The sequence below is a fragment of the Pleurodeles waltl genome, chromosome 11, assembly GCF_031143425.1.
Source record: "Pleurodeles waltl isolate 20211129_DDA chromosome 11, aPleWal1.hap1.20221129, whole genome shotgun sequence".
Classification (NCBI taxonomy): Eukaryota; Metazoa; Chordata; class Amphibia; order Caudata; family Salamandridae; genus Pleurodeles; species Pleurodeles waltl.
In genome coordinates this window covers 52,663,287-52,686,429 of record NC_090450.1, presented here as the reverse complement: position 1 = coordinate 52,686,429, position 23,143 = coordinate 52,663,287, and the positions used below count along the sequence as shown (strand labels likewise).

General features: G+C 41.4%; 1 protein-coding gene across 2 annotated transcripts in view; it reads right to left on the bottom strand.

Moving 5' to 3' along the window:
* FNDC3B (fibronectin type III domain containing 3B) overlaps positions 1-23,143 on the bottom strand; it is a 474,093-nt gene that overhangs the window by 56,115 nt on the left and 394,835 nt on the right. For both annotated transcript variants that reach the window (XM_069213040.1, XM_069213041.1), the window contains 3 exons: positions 20,869-21,024; positions 9,407-9,687; positions 551-763 (listed from right to left, as the gene is read on the bottom strand). In XM_069213040.1, the coding sequence (XP_069069141.1) occupies positions 551-763; positions 9,407-9,687; positions 20,869-21,024 (650 nt within the window). The remainder of the gene's footprint in view (positions 1-550; positions 764-9,406; positions 9,688-20,868; positions 21,025-23,143) is intronic.

Sequence of the window (23,143 nt, the reverse complement as noted above, 5' to 3'; positions counted from 1 at the left end):
AGCATTTACATGGTGGTGCTACCATCATGAAGTCGCTGGTGGAGAAGGGGATCGTAATCCCCAAGGCAGCGCTGCTTGCAGCGCTCAGACAACTGGGATCTCCGATCCTGGTGGAGCAGGCGCTTCCATGGTGGCTCGACTGCCAGCGTTATAACGTGGCACTCGAACTGCTGCATTGGCGGTGGTCCGACTACCATCTGTCAGTCTGGCGGTCTAGTGGCCGTGTAATGAACCCTTGTGTCTTTCATGCTGATCAGTATCAGTCGTTCATCTTGTGGTCTACATGATGTACTAGTGACATACAGACCACCAGATGAATGACAGATGCCAACTAACATAAAAGGTATAGTACAGCCATAATTATTAGACTTTATACAGAATGCATCCAAAGCAATCATAAAAATTAATTAGAACCACTACTGCAAGTTGGTGTTAACCTGAAGTATTGTACCTTATTATTTATAAAGTAATGCCATGGTGATCTTTAGCATTAGACTGACAACACAGCAGCACATTTGATAAAAGCCCTGCAATTAAACTATAACTTTACCTTTTATTTCGGTCTTCTATTTGAAGTATGTAAATCATGTCTTCAATAGCCTGAATCTTAGAAGGACAGTCTCCCCACTTCAGTTTTAGGCTCTGAGGCCCCGCCGCAACACACTCCAATCTAGGAGGTAGGGGAGGCAACGGCCTTGTTGTTGCCTTTATCTTGTGGCTGAATGAGCCAGCTCCAATTTCGTTGACCGCCTGGATCCTAATCCTACAAAATCAAAAGAAAGTCATGTAAAGCCCTCATTAGCCATAGATCACCAGTACTTATTATATTGATAAATGGACAAGATATCATTAAAAAAATCACAGCTGTAAAAAATGTCAGTAATACCAAAATCAGTTGATTTTCAGTTGATTTAAGCTTTTTGTGAATTTAGTAGATGCTGGATATTGAAGCAATTATGAGAGCAATACCTACCCTGTATTCCAAGAGGAAATAAGCACTAGAAAAATCAAGAGTTGACATTTGTATAGCGAATTAACACAATCAACAGTCCTGCACATATTTACATAGATGCCAAACATGCACATATGCATACAGCAAAATACTAACAGACATCCAAGTACAGGCAGACTAACACCCATACGGACAAAGACCAGTAGACCATTATACACTTACAAACATAGACTAATAGCCACACACACACACACACACACACACATACCACCTTTTGTCCAGTCACCAATTCAAACAGACAACATTGGGATGTGTCATTATATTCATTGCTTATCCAGTGCTTTATGCTTGTCTAAAGCCAGACCAAAGTGCTAGTGGCGACAGGAGAATGGACTAGAAGGAATGAGAGAGGCAATGAAGAAGGTGCCTTTAGGAATCCTCTTTTTTTAGAAAGGATTTTTGGTTGGTATCCAACAGTGCTTATCTGGTTGCAGATGAAAATAGGCTGAAGGAGAGAGGAATTGGTACAACTTAGTGGGCGGGGCCGGAGGCAGTGTAAGAAATCTGGGGCGAGTTGGAGAGTTAGGAATATTAGACTGCTACAGACCTACCAGGTACGTGAATGACTATCTTTCCAGATCCACACTGTTATTTTTTTAGCAACGGGAGTGTGGCTTAGCAAAAAACAATCACAAGCACAATTTAAAAGATAGCATTATAACACTAGCGGGTGAGCCTGTGATAGCTACTCACTTGTTTTCCTGGTACCAAATAAATACTATTCATAACATCTAGCCAATGTGTTTAAAGTGACCTTAAATAGGCCTTAAAAAAGTCAGCAGCCTCCAATCCCAGTTTATGGAATTTCACCAGCAACATTAAAATAATTCTTCTACTAAAAGTAAGATCCAAAACTACAGCCAAATTCAACTTCAACATCTTCCCAAATATCAAAATAGGGCACTTCTTGAAATTCCATCCATGAAGAGCCACTCAACTGACTAGGGACGTCACAGGGATTCAGACCCGACAATGCTTTAGAAGCAATTGATGCCAGTATAATTTTTTTTTTTTCAGAAGCAAGGCCTCATCACATGATTCCACTGAATCAAAATCAGCATGAGAAGATTCTTTCCAAGCTTGATTATTGACAATATTCCAGCTTCGATCCATAAATTTGTTCACTAGTTTTTGAGGTATTAAAGGAAATCCAAATGTGTATATCTAGAAGTGTGAATACTTTGTGAATAGTCCCGAACTCGTGCTAAGGTTTGATGGGCTTTAAGACTACAATGCCCCTATGATCTGGGCCACCCAGCGGCAAAATTATAAACAAGCACAGCAGACTGTGCTTGTGTTCTTTTAAATGAAACATTAGCACTCAAATTATTCTATAAAAAACTGTGCTTGGCGGGGAGTGAGTTATAGTTACTTTAGTGCGCGAGTTAGTTACTTGAAATAATTCTAACTATAACTGCTGAATGTCTATGGCTTTGTACGAGTAAATTCAGAACCTAACTATAACGTCCCAGTAAACTTTGTTTTTTTAAGTGAATATATATATTATATATATTATCATTAAAATATTGTGCTCCTTTGTCCAAGTAACAGTCAATCTTTATTGGTTCAACAATTGTTTAATGACATCCCAGGTTTTAAACACCTTCTTTGAGCTAGGCCTTTAAAATCTTGCCCAAGCTAGCACGCCGAGTCAAGTACACTTTGAAGGCATTTTCCATACCAAACCAGGTATCCAGATCCCAGCCAACAGGTAGCACACAATCTCATCAGTGTCATTGCTATGTGGTCCCTTGGATCTGGGGAAAGTACAGGCACCAAACATTTTGCAAGTCTGGGCATAATTATAGACATGTGCAATGAGAAAAAAGAAGGACATTTTTATAATAAAAGGTAACCAAAATGTGGCTGTTCTGTTACACTGCTTCATTCATTACCTTCCCTTACTCCACAGATCTAGAATGCCAAACCCTTGCTTATGATATATATAGTATTTTCTTGCTCCCATGCACAGAGCTTCTGCTAGAAATAATGTGTTGATAATTACTTTTGTACAGTTCTGTGGAACATTAATTGATGATTTCCCCATTACCCCTTCTTTGAACATAAACCGCTTGGTATACCAGGTCAAGCTGAACCACAAAAACTTTTGAAATATTACACACTCTTTGCTATTCTCTGACTGCAAACAGTTGTTTACCGAGGATTATGAACTGCTCAAGCAAAAATAAATTTATTGTTGCTCTCCAGCCGAATGCCGAGTGTTCTACTTGTGCCTTAAAATAAAAACTGCCATTAATCAGAAGCTTGCTGACATGAGAAAAGTTTGATACGAATATTCCCATAAAATTCGTGCATATTCTGCAGCTCAAAAGCCTTCCTAGGAAAAGGAGAGCTTCTGTCTGCAAGCCTAGGCATTTCCCACAGTACACAACAAGATGGTCTGTCTACTGGCGCGCGTGCCTGGTGACGTACAGTGCCTTTAGGTGTCGGTATGAAACATTGACACAGTCGACAGCTAAAGGAAGAATAATTTGAAGAAAAAAAAAAAACAGAGTTAAGAAGGTTCAGAAAGTTAGGAGCAAACAACCCAATAGTCTGTGAGACACACACGGTACATTCACGACTCTCAGTAACACTGTCTCACCGTTTCATCTTTCCGAGGTCAGTAGTTGGTGTGTTGTAACACTGAGTAATATAAACACCTGCAATTTTGCAGGTTTTAAAACTGTGGCATGAACTCTTACATATTATAAACAAGTTATTACTTTACTCCGCACACAAAAGTAACCCTATACCCGCCCTAAATCTTCTCAAGTGTCAGACTACATTTACTGGGCAGCGTTTATGAGGACTAGCACTCCAGGATTTAATTTGAGATTGAGCTAAGGCATCAATATTCTAGAAGCCCTCTTCAAAGGTAGATGGTTTCTAATCAACCTAATCTCTACAAGTTGAGGATTCCAGAGGGATTGAGCGTAGGTGGAGACCAGCTTCACTGAGGTATACTTTTTTGTAAAGCAAGGCCTACTGGAGGGTGTGGAGATCTGAAAGGAGTATTCACACAGGGATTTACTTGATCTATGACTGATGTGAGCTGAGTGCGTACCTATAATCACCACTGGTGCACGCTCCTGTAGGAGTGCACAGTGGTCTGATAAGAATATTATCCTCCGCAGTGAGTGAGCTTATAGGTGGGAGTTCTTGGTGATACTGTGAAGTAAATTCACATGTTAGAACAAACAAGAGGAAATGTTTTATTGCGTTAAGGTCTTATAAAAATAAAATTAATTAAATAAGAGGAGGAATCAGTTATGAAAAAAAAACACTTTATATGGCAAACCCTTAGAGGCAAAAAGGGAGCTTTATGTTTCGTACAAACACTACTGTCAGCTATGGAGCAATGTTCCTCAATTTGGAGACAACTTCAATTCTATGCTCATCTTTCAATTTCCATGCAGGAAAATTTAGTAATAATTCACATGCTATGTATCTCAGTCCAAAATACCATCATAACCCAAGTCTGCATCTGAAATGGATGAAAATTAAAATACACATGTCACATTGTTACAACAAATGCTACCTATAATTACCATAATGTAAATATTTGGCATAAATGAAAACTCCCTCTTCATGTAACAACAAGCACATTTTGTCATAGAATACAATTGGCACAATAACAAGAGAATGTTGTCAATCAGATATGTGACCACTAATAACATAATTCAGCTCTAGGATCAGGGTAAGTTCGGTCATCCAACAGATCAGTTACCACTAGTCCAATAATGAATGAAGGAATGAAGGAATGAATTTTAGCAATTTGCACTAGCAGCTCCGTTTAACGAGTGTAGAGTGTAGTAATCTTTAGTGAAATACAATTATTAAGAGACTCTGCCTGAAAATAGATCCACTTTATCCTATTTTAATGTAATTCTAGGCAGTACACAGCTAGTTAATATTCAGTAATTGCAAGAGCAAAGGTAAAACTTTACCCTCATTTAAGGAATCTCTAAGGTGGCTTTCCTCGAAAAAGTGTATTTTTTTTAATTGTTCAGTAAAGAGTAATTTGAGAAGACAGGGACCAAGACAGCACAATTTTTGACTGACTGGTCGTATTAGAGTGATGTTCTAAAATCAACAAGTAATTTTTAAATTCCTATTTCTAATTCGTATTTAAACATTGCAGTTATATTAATGTTTTTTTTTTTTTAATTCATGTGACCAAACATACTATTCTGCTCAAACAAGCCTCATTAAGATGTAAAAGTATCCACAGTGTGATTATTGGAAGTGGGGGGTTGGGTGATGGTTTTAAAGAGTATTTTAAGTCAATTCCCTTTTGACCAAACTCCCTGTTCTGCTATAAATTTCAAAACATGTTAGTGATATCCTGCTACAGAGTGGTTAACTGCTGCTCCTTTTTCTGGGGTTGAAACAAAGCCCAGTTGTGAGCATAATGCTTCTCTTTGCCAGAGCCTGGTTCACCCCTGATGTCATTTAAGGCCCCTCCAGGGGCCTGCCCTCCAGTTTGAAGACTCCTGTATTAAACTGTATATGTATTACTTAAGGCTCTGTAGAGGTGGCGGCCTGTGGGAGGGAAATGGAGCAAAATGCGGCCGGGGGGGGGGTGGGGACACAAAAAAAAGAAAATATAATAATGTTTTTGTTTAAACTTTCTTGCCACGCCGATCCTCGACTGCAGGCACAGGTTCCCTGCGACCTATCCTAATGCTGCTTTCGTGCTGCTTGCAGTTAGGACTGGACAGAGCGCTGTGCTCCAAGTTAGGGTGGAAGTCTCTGCCTGCTGTCTCCAACTCAGCAACGCAGTGCCTGCGTTGCTGGGTTGGAGAAAGCCTAGTGCGCATGTGTATTTGGCCAGCCCAAGACGGCCGGCCGGCTAAATATACATGCGCACTGAGGGGGCTCGTCACAGCCCATGTCACTGCCCCTTTTACAAGAAAGCGTTAATAAACATAGTTTATTACTGTTTCCTTGTAAAGGTTTTGCAGCTGCTGCTGAGGGGGTCGGCGTCGGTCCTCCACAATAGCGGAGGAGCAGCTGCTGCGCTGTAGTTGTTTTGCATTAGGGAGTTCAAAACTTCTTTCATATTTTCTCCAAGAATAGAGTTAACTTCATGCAAGTGAACAGCCTGATTTAGAGATTTCTGCGTTGTCCCCTAAAGGGTCAGAATCTCTATGGCCATAATAATGAGAATTGAAAAAAAAAGATACAATTGCTTTAAAAGGCTTGAAGATTAAGGACTTTGCAAAAAGCAGCTAATTTTCGTACGTAAATTTGCCAAGTGCTATTCAGAGTGAAAAAAAGTACGTCATGCAACAGATATCAGCAGCTGAATGACTGTCAACCTGGCAATTACAGTAAAATGAATTGGAAACCTGATCAACCATTAGCAGAACTGCAATATTCAAAAGGGGTGTTTTGCTTTTCTTCGCAGATGGAAAACCAAAGCAAGCGAATGACTGAAGAAAATTCCACATTCGACAATTACGCCCACCAGAAGCTGACATTAAAGATGGGCCTGATTACTAGGAGGTTTCAAGCAACAGTACTGTGCAAAGTGGTGAACAAAGAACAACGCGTGGCCGCTTCTCCTGTCATTTAGAATCCATATCCTGGCTCAGTATTAACATTTATAGCAAGGAAATCTAGGCAACAAAAAGGCTGATATGGTTTAGGAATGAGCACAAAGCTGCTGAATCTTCAGCAAGTGAAAACAATCGCTCCCAAGCAGCTGAACTATGAAAGCTAAGCTATGAAATGAAAATTGAACCAAAGACTTCTGCAGGGGACACATGCACACTTCCATGAGAACACATTGCCCTCTAAACCGGTAGTTCCCAACCTTTTGACTTCTGTGGTCACCCACTTTATCATTACTGGAACTCTGGGACCCCCCACTGAATCATAATTCGAATCCAGGGACCCCCAACTGAGTCATTACTGAAGGCGGGTACCTAATTTGTTAATATTATTTAATTTTCCAAGCAGTCGGGGACCCCCTGAAGGGGCTTTGCGGACCCCCAGGGGTCCGCGAACCACAGTTTGGGAACCATTGCTCTAAACAATTCATTCATTCACATGCTAAAAATTCATTCACCATTTATTGTACCAAACCACAAACAAAAAGTAGTTAAACTGAAAGCAATACAGCACTGGTAAAAACACCAGAACATCATTTTACTCATAACAAATGTACTCATCAGACTCAAATGTATTGTATTTTGGGATGGATTGGTTAACGGAAAGCTTTCTAGGTCGGTCAGTTCTTGGAATAGAGTTGCTGTGTAAGAAAAGAATACACGGGGTGGTGGGTATTTAATAGAGTGACTTCTGGGTAAGTATCACACAATGACATGTCAACCGCTTTCAAGCATAATATACTTCATTAAAGGAAGAAGTATTTTTAGCATAATTGTGCCTTCGTGCAAACCACAGATTAGACACATTTGATAGAAATGAGGTATGTAGCAACAACGATTACGGGGCAATTACCATTCAGTTACTAAATGCACTGCTTTTTTTGGGTGGGCTGACATGCCGTAAAAAGGATAACACACACACACTCCATGTATACGAATAGTGATCACAGAGTGAGGTACACACTCAGATGTTCACAAACAAACTGATGCTCACACAGACGCATAAGAGGACTCACAGGAAGAGTTGCTACCTTTGTAGCCAAAATTATGGATGTGATTCCATAGAACAGTTGTTGATCACAATTACCAGTTGCTTAGACCCAGTCGCGGTGGGCTTCACACCATCACAAAGAACAGAGTTGGTTATTCCTATATCCACATTCTTGATTTTTGCACACAGATTAGGCAGATGACAAATGCACCAAGATTCTCATTTTGTTACAACTGTTTGCAGCCTTTGAGCAACTGGCTCACTAAATCTCATCTACAGTGGATACATCATCCGTCTGTCAGTAAAAAGAATTTGTATAAACATGCTGGACTTCAGGTCATGAAGACCCCCACCTTTCAAATCACTTCTCACTATATTATATATCTCAGGCAAAAGTAGAGTGTCTACACAGTTGCATGAAAATATATGAATGCAGCAGGTGGAATTTCTACAAATTAGGAGGCAATCAGCAATATAATTGACCCATGTCAAATGTCAAGATGAAACTGATGTGTAAGAAAATCCCACAAAAATGTAGATTACAGCAGTAGACATTCCAGTGGCAAGCAGAGAACTAATGCACCGCTCCCAGAAATGACCTATTGATGGACTAGGGGAAACACTACAAAGACATTCAACGATGTTCTAGGACTTAAGGTGCATGAAGTCTTTGAGATGTTCATCCCATGCCAGGTAGACAATACAACAAAATAAACAGGCTGTTAGATTCTTTGAGCCCTTCCACCTAGTCCATAGAAATGTAATAATAGTCCTCAACATAAAACACACATATCAATGGGTACACACACAAGAGGAAACAAATTGGATAAAGGTATTTCAACCAAAACCCATTTTGACATTTTATATATACTAGCCAAGATGTCTTTCCACTCTGAATTTCATGATCACAGACATATTTTCACTATCTCCTGTGCTGTCTGAAGCTTTGTCCTTATAGGTCATCAAATACTGCTCCTTACTTAAGATGTTGCAACAGGAAACTGTAACAAACAACTGAGTAAGGAGACAATGGGAAACTTGAACTTGAGTGGAAGAACCACCTTTCTGCTGCTCTGAAACTGCTCTATGTTTCTTTCTTCTTTGCACAAACATCATCAACTCTTTCAATTACCCATTATTTTAAGCTAACTCAATTGCTTTGTCAGACAGCATTTATTGCTGCACTTATGCACTCAAAATACAAGCCAGAACTTGTCATGACATCTGGACAGACTTCCTGGACATAGGAGGCTTTCTAGAGGGTATCATCGCCCACTAAGAACTGTGTGAGAGGAAAGCAGCCATCTAACAAATTTTTCCATATAACACACTGAAGGGGGTGTGCTCCCAGAACATTAAGGTAGGAATCTTGATGGCACCAAACATAGTGGACACAATATCAAAGGAGAAAATATCAGAGGGCAATTAATATTAGATTTTCTATACATAGCTCAGCATATTTGTGACCTGACAATATGTGTAAATCTTCAAGGTGCACAGATGTGGAGTTAAGAATAGTAAATTTATACTAACTCTATCTGAAGTTACCCATCAGAATTCTGTCCCCTGATATTCTGTCCACGGTATTAGTGCATGATGATATTCCTAATATCGACATTCAGTAGTACAGAAGGGGGAAGATACTGATTTCACACTTGCATTGAGGATACAACCAACATTCTACAACTAATTTAACCACTCATTTGCATAAAAGAGTGCATATAACGTTTACAACATTAAACATATCTGAGCTACCCTCACAAACTTTATATAAACAGTACTTACTGATATGTGGTTTCTGGAAGCAAGTCCTCAATGGTATAACGGGTATTGTTCCCTACAGATAGACAAGTATCTCCTAAGTCAATGTTGTATGAAGTAATATTGGATCCATTGTTGCATGGTTCATCCCAATTCAATACAAGGCACACTGATCGGAAAATGGAGCAGACATCTGTGTGCTCATCTTCTGAAACGTACAGTGTAGAAACCACACCAGGTACAGATGATGGAGTTTTGCAAGTTACATAGTCACTGTATGCTCCTGCTCCAGCTAGATTTACAGCCTGTGGGAGGGAAAAACACAAGGGAGTAAGACTTAGCATGCAAGTACTGAATCACAGAATTCCCCAGTAAAGCAGGCACACAATTAAAGATCATCTGAAAGGTATGTTTGACTTTCTTTGTAAACACTCTTTTTAATGTCTCGCCTTGCTTTCGTCTTTCAAAGGTAGGATCAAGTTACCTAATATCTTCAAATATAACAATAGGTATTTCTTAAAAAACAAACACATGTTGATAACTCCTCTTTTGCTTTCATTCTAGAACAGAAAATGACAGTAATAAGCAACAGCAGGATCACATTTCCAATAGCTGGAATCATCATGTCGTAGGCCTAGATCCACACTTAACTGTGCGCTCTTCTTAGGGCTACACGATGATCACCCCATGATCCCTCCGCCTACTTTATACCTATATGCAGAGGCCACAGCAAAGGAATTCATTTTCCATGCCAGAATTCCACCTACAGTAACAACTTACATAAAGCATGAGTGGGCCATGTAGCAAAATATGCTGACCTCATTCTTGTGTCAGAGGAACACATTTATGACATTATATTGATAAGAGACTTAAGTGTTTCAAATGTTTGTGTACACATCCCCATAAATCAACAGGAAAAACTACATATATCTTTAATGCTGACACGCATCAATACTGGATATAGTACCTATCCTCAGCAAATGAAATACACAGGTTAAGATACTAGCTCAACCATAACTACCACCATTGGTTGTAAAAGGTGGAAAATGGATGTGAATGAGAGATCAAGTGAGTATGTCCGACGACTGTTTAACCATTTGTATGATGGTGTGGCAAAGTAGCTGGGCTGGCAACAAATATAAATGGTAACTTTTTTTCATCGTGGGAAGGTACAGATATTTTCACACAGTGGTCGACACTGAGATAATTCTTGGTTGGTATGTTGTTAGGGTAGTGAGGTTGCATTGCACCATATAATGTACTCCTTGAATGCCACAGTATGATTGAAGATTTGGAATTCCTTCCTGGTGGATCATCTTAGATATAATCCCAGACTTTATTGTGTAATGTGTTACTGTGGTGATCATTCTGAAAAATGTATTGTTAGATCCCACATACCGTCGTGATCATCATACTCCTTATTGCCTTTTTTTACTGCCTTTATTTTGAATAAAAATGTAGCAATGTCAGGCGAGTAAATGTTTTAGAAACAAGCTGGTGGACAGTATCTTGATCAGCCTAAATCAAAAATCATAAAACTCTCTCTCTATATATACATAAACAGTTAAATTATGGGTTTTATTTTAGTTTGCTAAAAAAGACGTGCATTTAATTTTCAAACCAAACATAACTTTTCCCATGTAGTGGGTGTATCAGTAGAGTGAGTGTTTCACCCATACCAACTTTGTTGCTCTGTTTTGTTTGATGTTCATGCTCTTCAGAGTTTCTGAGAGGTTTGAAACCAACATCACTTTTCATCTCTATCTGTGTGGTATCTGCTGTTGGGAAAAGTCACTGGATTTGGGCCACTCTTTCAGCCCCTTAGACAAACATGCACCAAATTTGGCACGTTAAAATTGAGAATAATCAACGACTCTTTCCCAAATATGGTAAAATTTGGTCACAGGAGGCTAAGTTAATGATGGTGCAAAAATATGATTTCCTATGGAGCTCTCTCTCTCTGTGTGTGTATATATATATATATATATATATATATATATATATATATATATATATATATATAGAGAGAGAGAGAGATGACTAATATTTTCACAAACATTTAAACATATTTTATTTTAAAATAACGATTAACAATTTTCTTAACGACTATTAAAAATGTTCATATTTATGGCAAACAAAACCTGTTCAGCTTCAAACTTGCGCTTCTCAAGAGAAATAAAGCTAATGCACAGAAATATCCAAACACATACACCTAAAAGGCACAAACATTCATTTTATTCTTCTTTGATTGATTGAGCCGTATTTGAGTGGGAATATTTCAGACCAATCGTAAAACTGAAAAGTGGACTTTTTGAGGGCTATTGTTTGGCACATCCTCACACACAAACTGTGATTATGTGACACTTCAGGAAAAGTGAAAATGAAAACCACTTAGGATTTTGAACTATGGTGCGGGATCAAGAGGTGTCTTGGGACACATGCAATCTTCGTATCATCCGGATTCCTGCACGCATTCACCCAAATATATACACTAGTTGTCATATTGCCACATGTATATGCCACTCTCAGCTCTGGGTTCTAGATTTCTATAGGAGTCTGTATTACAGCAGCACTAGAAACAATGGCCAGTCTGTAGTGACTACCAATGTAGAAAACACAAACTCGTGCCCCCTCTCACACACACACATATATGACCCCCCACACACAAGAAACAAACACACATTTCTCCATAAACAAGACAACGTGTTTTAAAGCATCTAAAACTTTAGACAGGCAGGAACCAGCCTAAAGACAGAATATGATTACCCCATTCCCCGGAGATTGTTTCATATGTCAGTTGCTATAGTAGAAAGTGATGGTGATACGTCATGTTTAAAGAGCGAGCAGTGCTAATGGAAGCCCGCAGTAGACACTCCATGGCTCCAGGGACATGCTTCATCTAATAAAAGCCTCCTTCTGCTATTGAGGATAATGCATGCTGTCGACAGTCACAGGTATAAATGCCCAGGGCTCAGAGAAGATATTGTGTTTTTTTTATCATGTTCCATCGTGGAGAGGTATTGCCATGGCTAGCCAGCTTACTATAATTCACTTTTCTGTATTTACTTTTTAGCATACACACTGTGGACGAAGGGCAAAATCAAACCTTTTTAAGGCTAAGGTGAGATAAATAAATGGGGGGGGTCCCCTCAATGCAAGGGACACTCTCCTCTGTTTCCTTGATTGCACAACAGCCCCATGTCACATTTCTAAGTGTAGGGACTCTCCTATCCCACAGTGTGAAAACAGTCGAGGTATTAATGGCGTAGACTATATCCCCATTTAAAAATCAGTGACAAGAAATCGAAGTGAATTATCTGTGGTGTATTGAGCACACTTTATCATGACTCAGAATAGTAAGTATTTAAGTAGGGTATTCGTCATCAGTGCTCCCCAGAGGGTCTTTCGGAGCTAATGACAAGAATCAAAGGTTTATTGTTACCCAACTCGCTGATACTCCTTTTATTGGCCTCACAAGAATGAGTGGGGGGTGGGATTCGAACCTCTGACCATAAAGGTAATCACAGATCTTAAAGTGGATGAGTCAGTCAGGTGAGCCACCAGAACTGGTGACTTAGCAGACTTCAGCGAGCATTAGTACTGTTTTTTAATTCTCATATTATAAGTGTTTTAAAACTCTTCTCTATGCATTTGTAGGCTCTGTCTCGCTATCTTGAATAGAATTTATTTTTGATGAGTACTAAATATAGTATCCAAGTGTATCTCAGTTCATGTTTTATCCTCTTCTTCGTTACTATCTAGAGACCGCGATTTAGCCTGCGAATATCTACAAAATAGATTTGCACACAGGTGACTAAATGTCCCTCACAATACATTGTACATCTCACCCACACATTTTTAGATCGAGCTCGGGAGTGCCTAACGTACAGTCATGCCACATGTTTGGAACGAGTATGTAAATTAGAGTCATTTGGTTTTAATGTATGTGGATATATCTGATGTGTATTTTGAAAATCTGGCATGGATACAACACTCCTACTGTGGATACCTCTGGACCAGTGATTCATGACAATTCGGCTGGCCCTCATGTTGTCTGCATGGGTGCTATAACCTGAAAACAGGGGGGCGGTTTCTTATTGTCACTTCCAGCCAGTTACAAATAAGGACTCATTTAAAGGGTCATTGGCTCTCCTTTTGTTCAATTATCATCCTGGATGGGAGCCATATGGAACCGAAGACCTAGACGCCAATGCAATGTATAGGAACGTAGGCACAGTACATAGCTTATCACTTCACAAGTACTTTAGGGAAACTATGACTTGGAGACAGGTTTTTGGCTTTGTTCAAACCCCCTCCCCCCTATGTAGGAGATGAACAGGCACTGTCAGAATGTACGATTTATCTGTTTGGATGCATATTTACACAAAAATGTTATAAGTGGCATCTATTAGTTTATTTTTTATTTAGTTCTTTTATAATTGTACTCATTCCAGTGTAGGGTGTTCGAGCCCTTTACATCGTACACAGGAAATACAATAAATCACACAATTGTATACATCAATGTATAGGAGATGTTATTTAAGACAATGAGGGCTATTTGTAGGAATCTTATATTGTCCATACTTGTAGACATTGTATGTTAAGAGTGAATGGTCTAGAGAAAAACAAAGTCAGGATATAAAACTTAACGCAGTCATTTGGGTTTTCTGTACTACCAAAACTTTATTCATTTTGAAAGTATATGTACATATTGTCTGTCAGACTCTGCTTTTCAAGCTCCACCCCATGTGACTACACCCCCTCCTACTGTCATATTTTCTCTGTTCCACTCTTGACATTTTCTCCTGTACTTTTTCCATGACAACCACTAGATCCGCCCAACTCCCCGCCACTGTTGGTGCTGGATCCTTTCCTGGATCGGTCTCACGTGTAGCTTCGCATCTGGGGTCAGTGGCATGCAGAAGGCCATAATCTCCAGTAACCTCCACACTGTAACCACAATCATAGATTGAACCTTCAGGTAGCAGTGCGCTTCTTACGTTATCACAAGTACTGTCTTTTCACAGGGAAACGCTCTTGCTTGCTTTTTATTGATTCTTGTTCCTAGTAAGATCTTTTCTCATTCTGGTGTAGGTCATGACTTTCCAGTGTTTATGGAGCAATTCAGTCTGTGGAGTGTTTCCATCACCCTGAATTAATAGTGTGTTCTGTCTGTCACAAACAGCAGGAACTTCTTGTGTCTGCAGTTCATTGGGATGTGCATATAGGTGTCTTTCAGGTCTATGGTTGCCATGTAATCCGCCTCTGGTAGTTGTGGGATTACTTCAGGCAATGTTGTCATCTTGAATTTATGTCTATAGGAACTTGTTTAGGAAGCAGAGTTCTAGAATTGGGTGTAGATAGTTACACTGACTGACCCTTCAGGGGTACTTTTTCTATTGCTTGTTTCTGTAACAGTGCTCTCGCAGTAATGTCTTTTCCTCCTTCGTGTTGGTTGTTTTCTTTAGTCCCAGTTTTAGCGGGTGTTTCATTAGTTCTATGCAATAGCCATTTTGTATGATGTTGAGTATCCATCTGTCTAAAATTACCACTCCTGGAGGAAGGCCCCTATTCTTCCACCTGCAAGTGTTGTGTTTGTGGGTGGGCACTGGCATATGAATCACTACATTGTTTGTTCGGCTCCTCTGGATGGCTGTCCTCTGCCCCTCACCCATCCACAAAAGTAATGCCGGTGTGGCATTTGGTATTGCCATTGTTGCATTGACACCTCTGCCTGGCTTGTGTGCTGAAAAGACCAGTGTTGTGTGGCGGCCTGGAAGACCCCTGTTCCTGTCAGTCTTCTTGTGGGGGTGACTCCCCCTTCTATGTTGTCCTCTAAACTGCAGGGCTCCCATCGATTTGGCTGTGTCATTATCCTTCTTATGCTGTTGCAGTGTGTCATCCACTGCAGTGCCAAAGAGGTGTTCCCTGTTGAATAGTTTATTATGATGTTGGCCTGGACTTCATTCTTGAAGCCTGAAACCAGCAGCCATGTGTCTCTCCTCAACAGTGTCACTGACACCAGTTGCCTACTCGATGTGTCAGCGGCATCCAGTGCTGATTTTAAGTATGTGTTTGTATCAGTTGCTCTCCACCACGAGGGAGACCGCCCTGTTCCAGGTCTGGCAGGTGCTTTATCAGTTCTCCCATCTCTTCCCAGTGTTGCTGGGCATATCTGTTGACACGGGCATAAGAGTCCGTGATGCACCACGGCTTGACGGCCCTCCTTTGGAATTTCCACCCCACCATTTCCATCCCTTTACTTTCTTTATCCAGGGTTGGCCATGAAAAAGTTGGCACATTTGCTCTTTCTAGCGGTTGAGTCTGATATGGCATTACCCCATATGTAAGCAAGGTCCCTCGAGGAATGCTAATTCTTTTTCTTCACCCTAGGTGTACCTGACCTGCAGGCTGCTCGCTCTAAAAGTCTCTCTCCCCTGGTACATTGCACTAGGAAGCATCAGCAGGTGGCAAATGCCTCCAGCTATATCTGTCTACTCCCTCTTCTGGAAAATATGCCTTGAGATCCTGCCATTGTTTTTCAATGTCTTCCGAGCCCTCAGCGTCGTGGAACAGGCCCTGTGACTCTGGATCCTCTTCTTCATAGAAGATATTCTGTTCTTCCTGTGATTCAGGAGTCAGTGGGAATTCTAAACCCCTGAGTCTTTCTCTCCCTGCACGTTCTCCATCGAAGGACTTGAAGGTATACAGAACTCTCTGAGGGAGGCGTCAGAGTCCTTCTTGTTTTGAAGGATTGCAGCTATTTCTGCCACGAGGCTTCTCTTTTTTCACTTGAGCATTGAGCTGGGTCTCTGGCCCCTGCCTCTGCATCAACGTCTCGGCTGCCGCTGTTTCAGCTACCATCTTCTTAAGTTTGTCTTGATCTCGGTCGTCCTTTGACGCCAGTGTCTTTTTGGAGAATCAAGTTCCTCTGGTGTCCTTGGTTTGGGATTTGAAGGGCTCTTTCAACTTCCCTTAGCCTCCCGCCCATGAGATTTTAAGCACTGAGACAGTCTTTGTGGTTCTGAAGTATAATGTTCTTGGCTCTATAGCCCCTTATGTTTCTCAGAGATACCTGTCCACCCTTTTCTATATGATTCTTGTGTCTTCCCAGTCGAAGTCAATGACCTTTTTCTCAATGACAAAAGGATGAGCCAGCTGATGGGGAAAAGAAAAGCCACAACATCTCAAGCACAATGAACTATTGCAGGGAACCTGTATGCAGAAAGAACACAGTATAAGAGTAAATGGGATGATGCAGAATGCTTCAGTCTTTCGGGGATATTTGGGCCAGATTTTAATATTCATGGACGGAGAAATCTCAGTTTGCCTGGTGGAGGACTTTAAGTCATCTAGGTCAAGCCTACTCCACACACAACTTATAGATGCCTTTATAAAGCATTGGCAGGCCGTGACGGAGGTTCCTGTCAATGTATTTTTCTGTTTGGTGCAGGGGGCCACCAGCGTGACTGACTTCTGCACCAAACATTCTGATAGCCAATTTCTCAGTCTTATCGCTAATATCATCAATAAGCCATGTCAACAGCAGCCTACACCTTCGAGCTGGTTAGTGTTGTAATAAATCTTCACCAGCGCACTGATATTATGCCATCATTTGCTGCATTATCTGCCAATTTTAACAAAAATGATTTTGTTTCTAGCTCAATAGGGCCAAACGTTACTATAAACACAGAAATACGCGCTGTCCTGCAGTGGAAAGTCCTTTGCAAAGGTTGACTGGTCACGTTTCTGTTGCTTATTGGTAAGTCTGGGCGTAACACTGCTACTAATGGGGTGCAGCCTATGCCCAGACATTGGTAACAAGTGTAACAAGCATTTACAATGCAACAGGTCTCGCGTTTGCTCATGTTAGAGCTGATCGCGTTGTAAACTCTTAATCCGACTTTTCACCTATCGGGCAAAAGTGCATTTATGTACATAACCCGAAAAAGTGAAATCAAGTATGTAAAGCGCTCGACTTCTGCCAAGCGAGATTGCGCTCGTAAATTAGAGAAAAGAAAGTCCACGAGCCCGATGGAAAACAGCGAGCCTCGCATGTTTTCTGTACTTGGTCGCTGTGCTCGAGGAGGGCTTGCCACCGGAAAAGGCATGCCATATGGGTGCCTTCGACTAATGAAAGCAAGCAGATTTTATTAGGGAAGCCCACGAACCAATAAAAAACACTGACGTGAAGTTGATAGGGCTCCGAGCCCTTTTCTAAATACAAAAGAGTCTTGCTGCGATACGCATGCGCGAGCTCATGCAACGCAGGCTCGACCCTAAAAATGACAAAATACTATTATAAAATGTGCTGCATAATTCCAGTGGCTCTGGCCTCTAACTCTGCCTCATAATAGGCAACGTAAGCCCAGCTACTCAACAAGACAAGCATCAGCAAGGATGCACATGAGCAGGACTGTTCAGAAGGCCCTTCCTCAGGGCTCCGAATTACCACTGAAGCTTTTCTACAATTTCACAGATTCAGGTAATTGCAAGTCATTCAGCATTCTTTCGGTTGAATCCTGGGATTTGTAGTCTTTTTTTATCCACATTATAAAATCAGGACTGAAAGTCCCAAAATGCAAAGAATGAGCCTGAACTGGATGGGATACTCATGCGTAGACCTGGGAAGCCTGAGACGTCTGCCACAGCTTTTCTGCTGCAACACAACATAAGAAGCTACTGGCTACCTAGGGTAGCAGCTGCTAGCCATAACAGGTGTCCAAGCTCTGAAGTATGTTTTCATTAGAAAGGCCCAGGCCATACAACTGGAGTCGTTTCATTTATTAGTGGCTCGGAGTAGGCAGTTGGCGAATTCCTAGATGTGCAAAATCCACTAAGGAAACATGTTACAGAGTTTTCAGTTACTTTGTTGTAGAAGGGTAGTGGGTGCAATTTTATCACTAAAGGCATTTCTGCATTTCTTTTGAAAAAGTCTTGTACATCTGAATTGTTATAACATCAGTTCGTGTGACGAATGAGAGAACATTACCAGTATAAGCACACTTCAAGTATGATAGTTCCCCGTATGCAATCTCCTTTGATAATAATTGCCTTACAAGTTTACTTTAGCAAAGATTGCTGGTGCACATTCAACGTGCGACCTGTAAAACTATTACATAGAAAAATGAGACAGCATGGCTTTCTGATTGCTTGCACACGGTTTACACCATGCAACACATAATTTTCCAGACACTTGTGGGCATGTCACATTGCACTAAGTTGGTCTCAGCAAAGGTAACAAAGGTAAAGCAATATAATCAATAGCAAAAAAATTTGCAAGAGCAAACTTGAGTCAAGCTAAATCTTCCTAAGTATGGGCTTCAATTGCTTTAACTGGTAGGTGTGGAGATTGGCTACGGCAGTAGAATAGGTCAATATGCTCTATATATATAATGGAAACTTTGATTCCAGGAAGAGTAAGTGGTCAGCGGGCCTGGGCTCAATGTCAGGGAGATGGTTGGAGTGATATGTTTGGCTCTACCAGGGAAACCAGATAGAGAGGAAGGTTAGTCCGTTGAATCTTTATGGGCCTAGTTCAGTGGAGGTAGAGAGTCAGGTTGATTCCCGACTAGTCTTCTGACCTGTGTTGTTGGTTACTCAAAATTGGAGCCATTCCTGCTGTGGCAGTCTGTCTTTTTGACAAAGGGCATTGCAGAGGAAGGAGCACTTCAAAAGGAGCTGACATCCCCAACAAATTCCAAATGTGATACATTAAATCATGCATGTGTCTAGATTTGAACTATAATGGTGGGAGCATAAGCCCCGTAATTTGTTGAACAGCTCTGTCTCATCAGTAGAGGGAAGATTGCCAAGACTTTCTGCTACTTAAATGAGAACTGGGGACCAAGGTCTGTCATTCTCCCATCTGGGTAAGGGGCCATCACCCAGGAGCCAAGTACACTTGTTCTGTGCCTGGAGCACCACCGAATGCCTGTCTGCAAAGACCAATATGCTCGGTGAGAAGGAGGAGTGTGTGTGGAGAGAGTGAGGCCCAGCAGGGATTCTGGCAAGTGGATTCCAGTGAGCAGAGTGTGAGTCACTGGGTCCAGTGTTGTGTGAGAACCATGAACTCTCTTGCAGAAGTTGGCAACCAGTAATGTTGTGGACCGTCACCTGTGTCCATAACTCTCCTGTGCCAGGAGGGGCTACTGAGCCTACTGGGGCCATTGCCCAGTGCCACTGAATCTGTTAGGGCTGTCTTTTGTACGCCCAAGATTGTGGGCTTTTGCCCATTCCTGTGATCCTGCATGCCAGTAGGGCCGTCGCCTGGATGATATGACCTTATTGGGACTGTCCGCCACATTGGAGATTTCCGTATGCCAGAAGGAGCCCAATAGGACTGTTGGTGCCATTGCTGTGTTAGAGCAGACCACGTAAATGGCAGAGGAACTCGGGGGAAAAAGTCCAGAAGCTGCCTGCAGGAAGACTGCTGCCTCACTGACTTACCGGTAGGAACAACGAAGAAGGAGATGCTGCACATGGAAGCCACGCTGCTTGTGTTGCCTTAGTGCACCTAACCTGCTGACAGTGGTAATGGTGTGGTGCAAGCTGCTCTCTGTGGAGTACAAGGGAAAGAAGCACCCCAGTTGACTCTTCTGAAGGCTTTAGTTTGGAGTTCACTGGAACCAGGGCCACAGGCCCGTGGTAGGCTTGTTCAAGTTTGGTGGTTTACTGCCAAGAGAGCTAAAAAATGCAAGATCAAGGCCAGACTTTGATGGGCATCGCTACTGTGGGCAGCACTGGGGGTCAGCTTCTAAAATACGCCAGCGATGCAGAGTATAGTGTGGAGGAGTAAAGGGGCACAAGAGGACGCACAGGTGGGGAGTACTACCCAGAGATGCATGAGTGCGCTAGTCTTGACAGGCTATTTATGTGGATGATTTAGTGCTGTGCTTAGCGTGTGCAATAAATTCAGCTTTTTCCACTAAAGATCAGTATTGGACTGGACAATCACACGCATGCACAGTGTGAGGATGGGCCATGACTCTGGAGAGGCGACGCCTAAAATGTTTTCTGCTGGCCCTCCCCTCCTTCTACAATAGAACTGCATGTACAATTTGGGCAATGTAATCTTTCAAATATATCAGTTACAAAATAGATATTTAAGCAGAAATGGAGTACAATGCCATTGCATAGGCTAATAGTGGGAGCAGTGAAGCCCCAAAGGCTGAATGATCCTAAATTACAGAAGGTCCTGAATATGGGAGCTTTACTACGGTCATAATAAAGATTGAATGGTATGTCTTAATTTGGTTTATTGAATATATTCATATAGTTAATATATTTGCTACCCACAAAATATATTTGATATATTTGCTCCCCCAAAAATGTTTTATTGGCCCAAATGATTTTCCAATGGCATGGAGTATCATCATCACACCCATATTCCTATTTACAACAAATTTCCAAATGAACAGCCAACCAAATGCCCACTTGTATGCATGAAAAGTGGATTAAAAAAGCAAGCAAATATTACATTTTACCTGCAATCTACACCAATACTGTTTTGCCGCTGAGAGATCACTGATTTCAAAGCAGGTGTCTGTGCCACAGTACACAAGCTCCAATGACTCTTCTTCCTCTTCTTCACCCCACTCTAGTCGATACTCCGAGATGTCGGCACCCGAACAGTCTGGACTCTGCAAGACAAACAACCATTGGCATTGACTCTGCTGTGTGTGCAGGGTGACTGTCTCTCTCGGGGAAGATATCTTGCACAATTTACAGTGAGGTGAGGGAATATACAATTCGATGCCTTGGCCGGAATGCGCTTTATAAATATGAAATACATACATATACAAGAAAGAAAACAATAGTGAAAAAGTCAGTTTTGCTTTCTAAATAACAGGAGAGAAGGTTGAGAATGCAGATCTAAAGACACTGAATTCCATAACTCGTTAAAAAAAATAGCTCCGACTCACAACATACAAAATGTAAAAGAAAGCTAAGCTAGGAGCTTGCGGCAACAGCAGAAAGTCAGAGATGTGCAAATGATCACCTTGTGCAACTGTACTAAATTGTGTTGTAAATAGAACAGCCAGCAAGAATATGAAGTAAGTGCCCCTCTGAGGTATTTTTACACTGATATATTTCACTAGACAGCGTGAAAGACAAAGGGCCTGATTTATATTTCGGCGAGAGGCTCATTTCCCTGCAAGGCAACAGAGGTGCGGCCCACTGAATTTAGAAATTACTGCCGCACTGGTGGTAATTTCTAAAGCATTGGCAGGAACCGCCGTCATGCTCGATACTGCCAATGTTTTTTGCACTTTGGTGCAAACTAAAAAGTAAAAAAAACTGTTTTCTTTTTTAATTTCAAAATTAAAATCCCAAAGTGGGGCCTGTTGGCTGTGAGCGCGCTTCTCTGTATTCCAGCCCTTATCTTAGCCTGGGGCTGGCCTTCAGTTTCCCTAGATATCTATCTCAGATTGAAGAGCCTTTGAGGAAGCTTGTAGAAAGTGTGATCGTAAAGCAAAGCTCACAAAAAAAAGTATGACCTGTACTTACATGCAGTGCTCCACAGAAGGCACGATAACCAAAGGAGATATGTCAATATTACCCCGAAGTGAGAAATCCCAGGTATGATTTACAATACTGTGTAAACTTAGCACAACACACGATGCAAAGAATCCTTACCCACTACCTATAAGCGTAATACATTTGAAGAACATTAAAATGTGCATTATGTCCCAATATATTTTGAAAGGAAACTCCAACTTAAATTTCCATCCAACATCAAAGTAATCTCACAAAAACTGCTTCCAACATGAGCAGGCTGAGCGATCCATTTCAAGGGACATCTCCTGGTATAAAACTTCATATTAACGTCTGTGTATAGAATACATTGATCATCGATGAAGGAGCAGCACTGCAACACTGTACTCAGCTGATGAAATCTGGATCTTAGCTGCTGGGTCTGCTGAGATTGTATGTATCTGCTGAAGGTTTCTAGCCAAGGTTGCCATGCTTAATACCAGAGATGGGAGGCCGGAGACTGAATTGGACATGGCGCTCGTCAGCTGAGCATCCAACCGGAAGTGTTCATTAGGTTGCCTCAACTGTAGGCCAGATCCTAAGCATTCATAGCAATGATGCCTTTGCACACACACCCAAGTGTTTGATTGGGACGTCTCAAAGAATGCATGTGCCTATTAGTTCCCTGCACTCTCCTACCCACCACTATCATGGCATAAACATAGGACCCTCCAGTGTTCCTCTACGTTTCCAGGCCATGTGCTTCTACCATATACTGACTTCAAGCCTCTTGTCCATTATTCAGGATTTGCCTTATTTTCAGGTCCATGTCATATTTTGTGACAGCCAGCACGTTATTACTCACAATTTTTTAGAAATTCCAAACGTGTGGCCTATACTGAATACGGGAAACCGTTGTACATTTAACTCGCGTTCTAGCCATGCCATTTTTTGGCAAGCTTCTATTTCACAAGCCTCCTGTTCTTAGAATTCCCTTTGTACTGCTACGTCTCCACCCTTGCAGACCCAGGATGGGCAGAGAAGGCTAGCTTGATCAAACACGAGGCATGTTATCAGTAGTGAGCTCTGTTAAGCCTCTTATTCCTTCAGTCCAGCATTTGTTATTGTAGCAGTGATCCTGTTTCCCTGACCCTTTGCAGAGTTCTGTTTCCGGAGTTATTGCAAACCCTCGTTTGTAGAACTTCCTGTTTGCCGAGCTACAGAAAAACCCCTGATCATTGTACTAGAACTGTCCTGCAGTGCTTCCTTGTTTTTTTGGCCAGC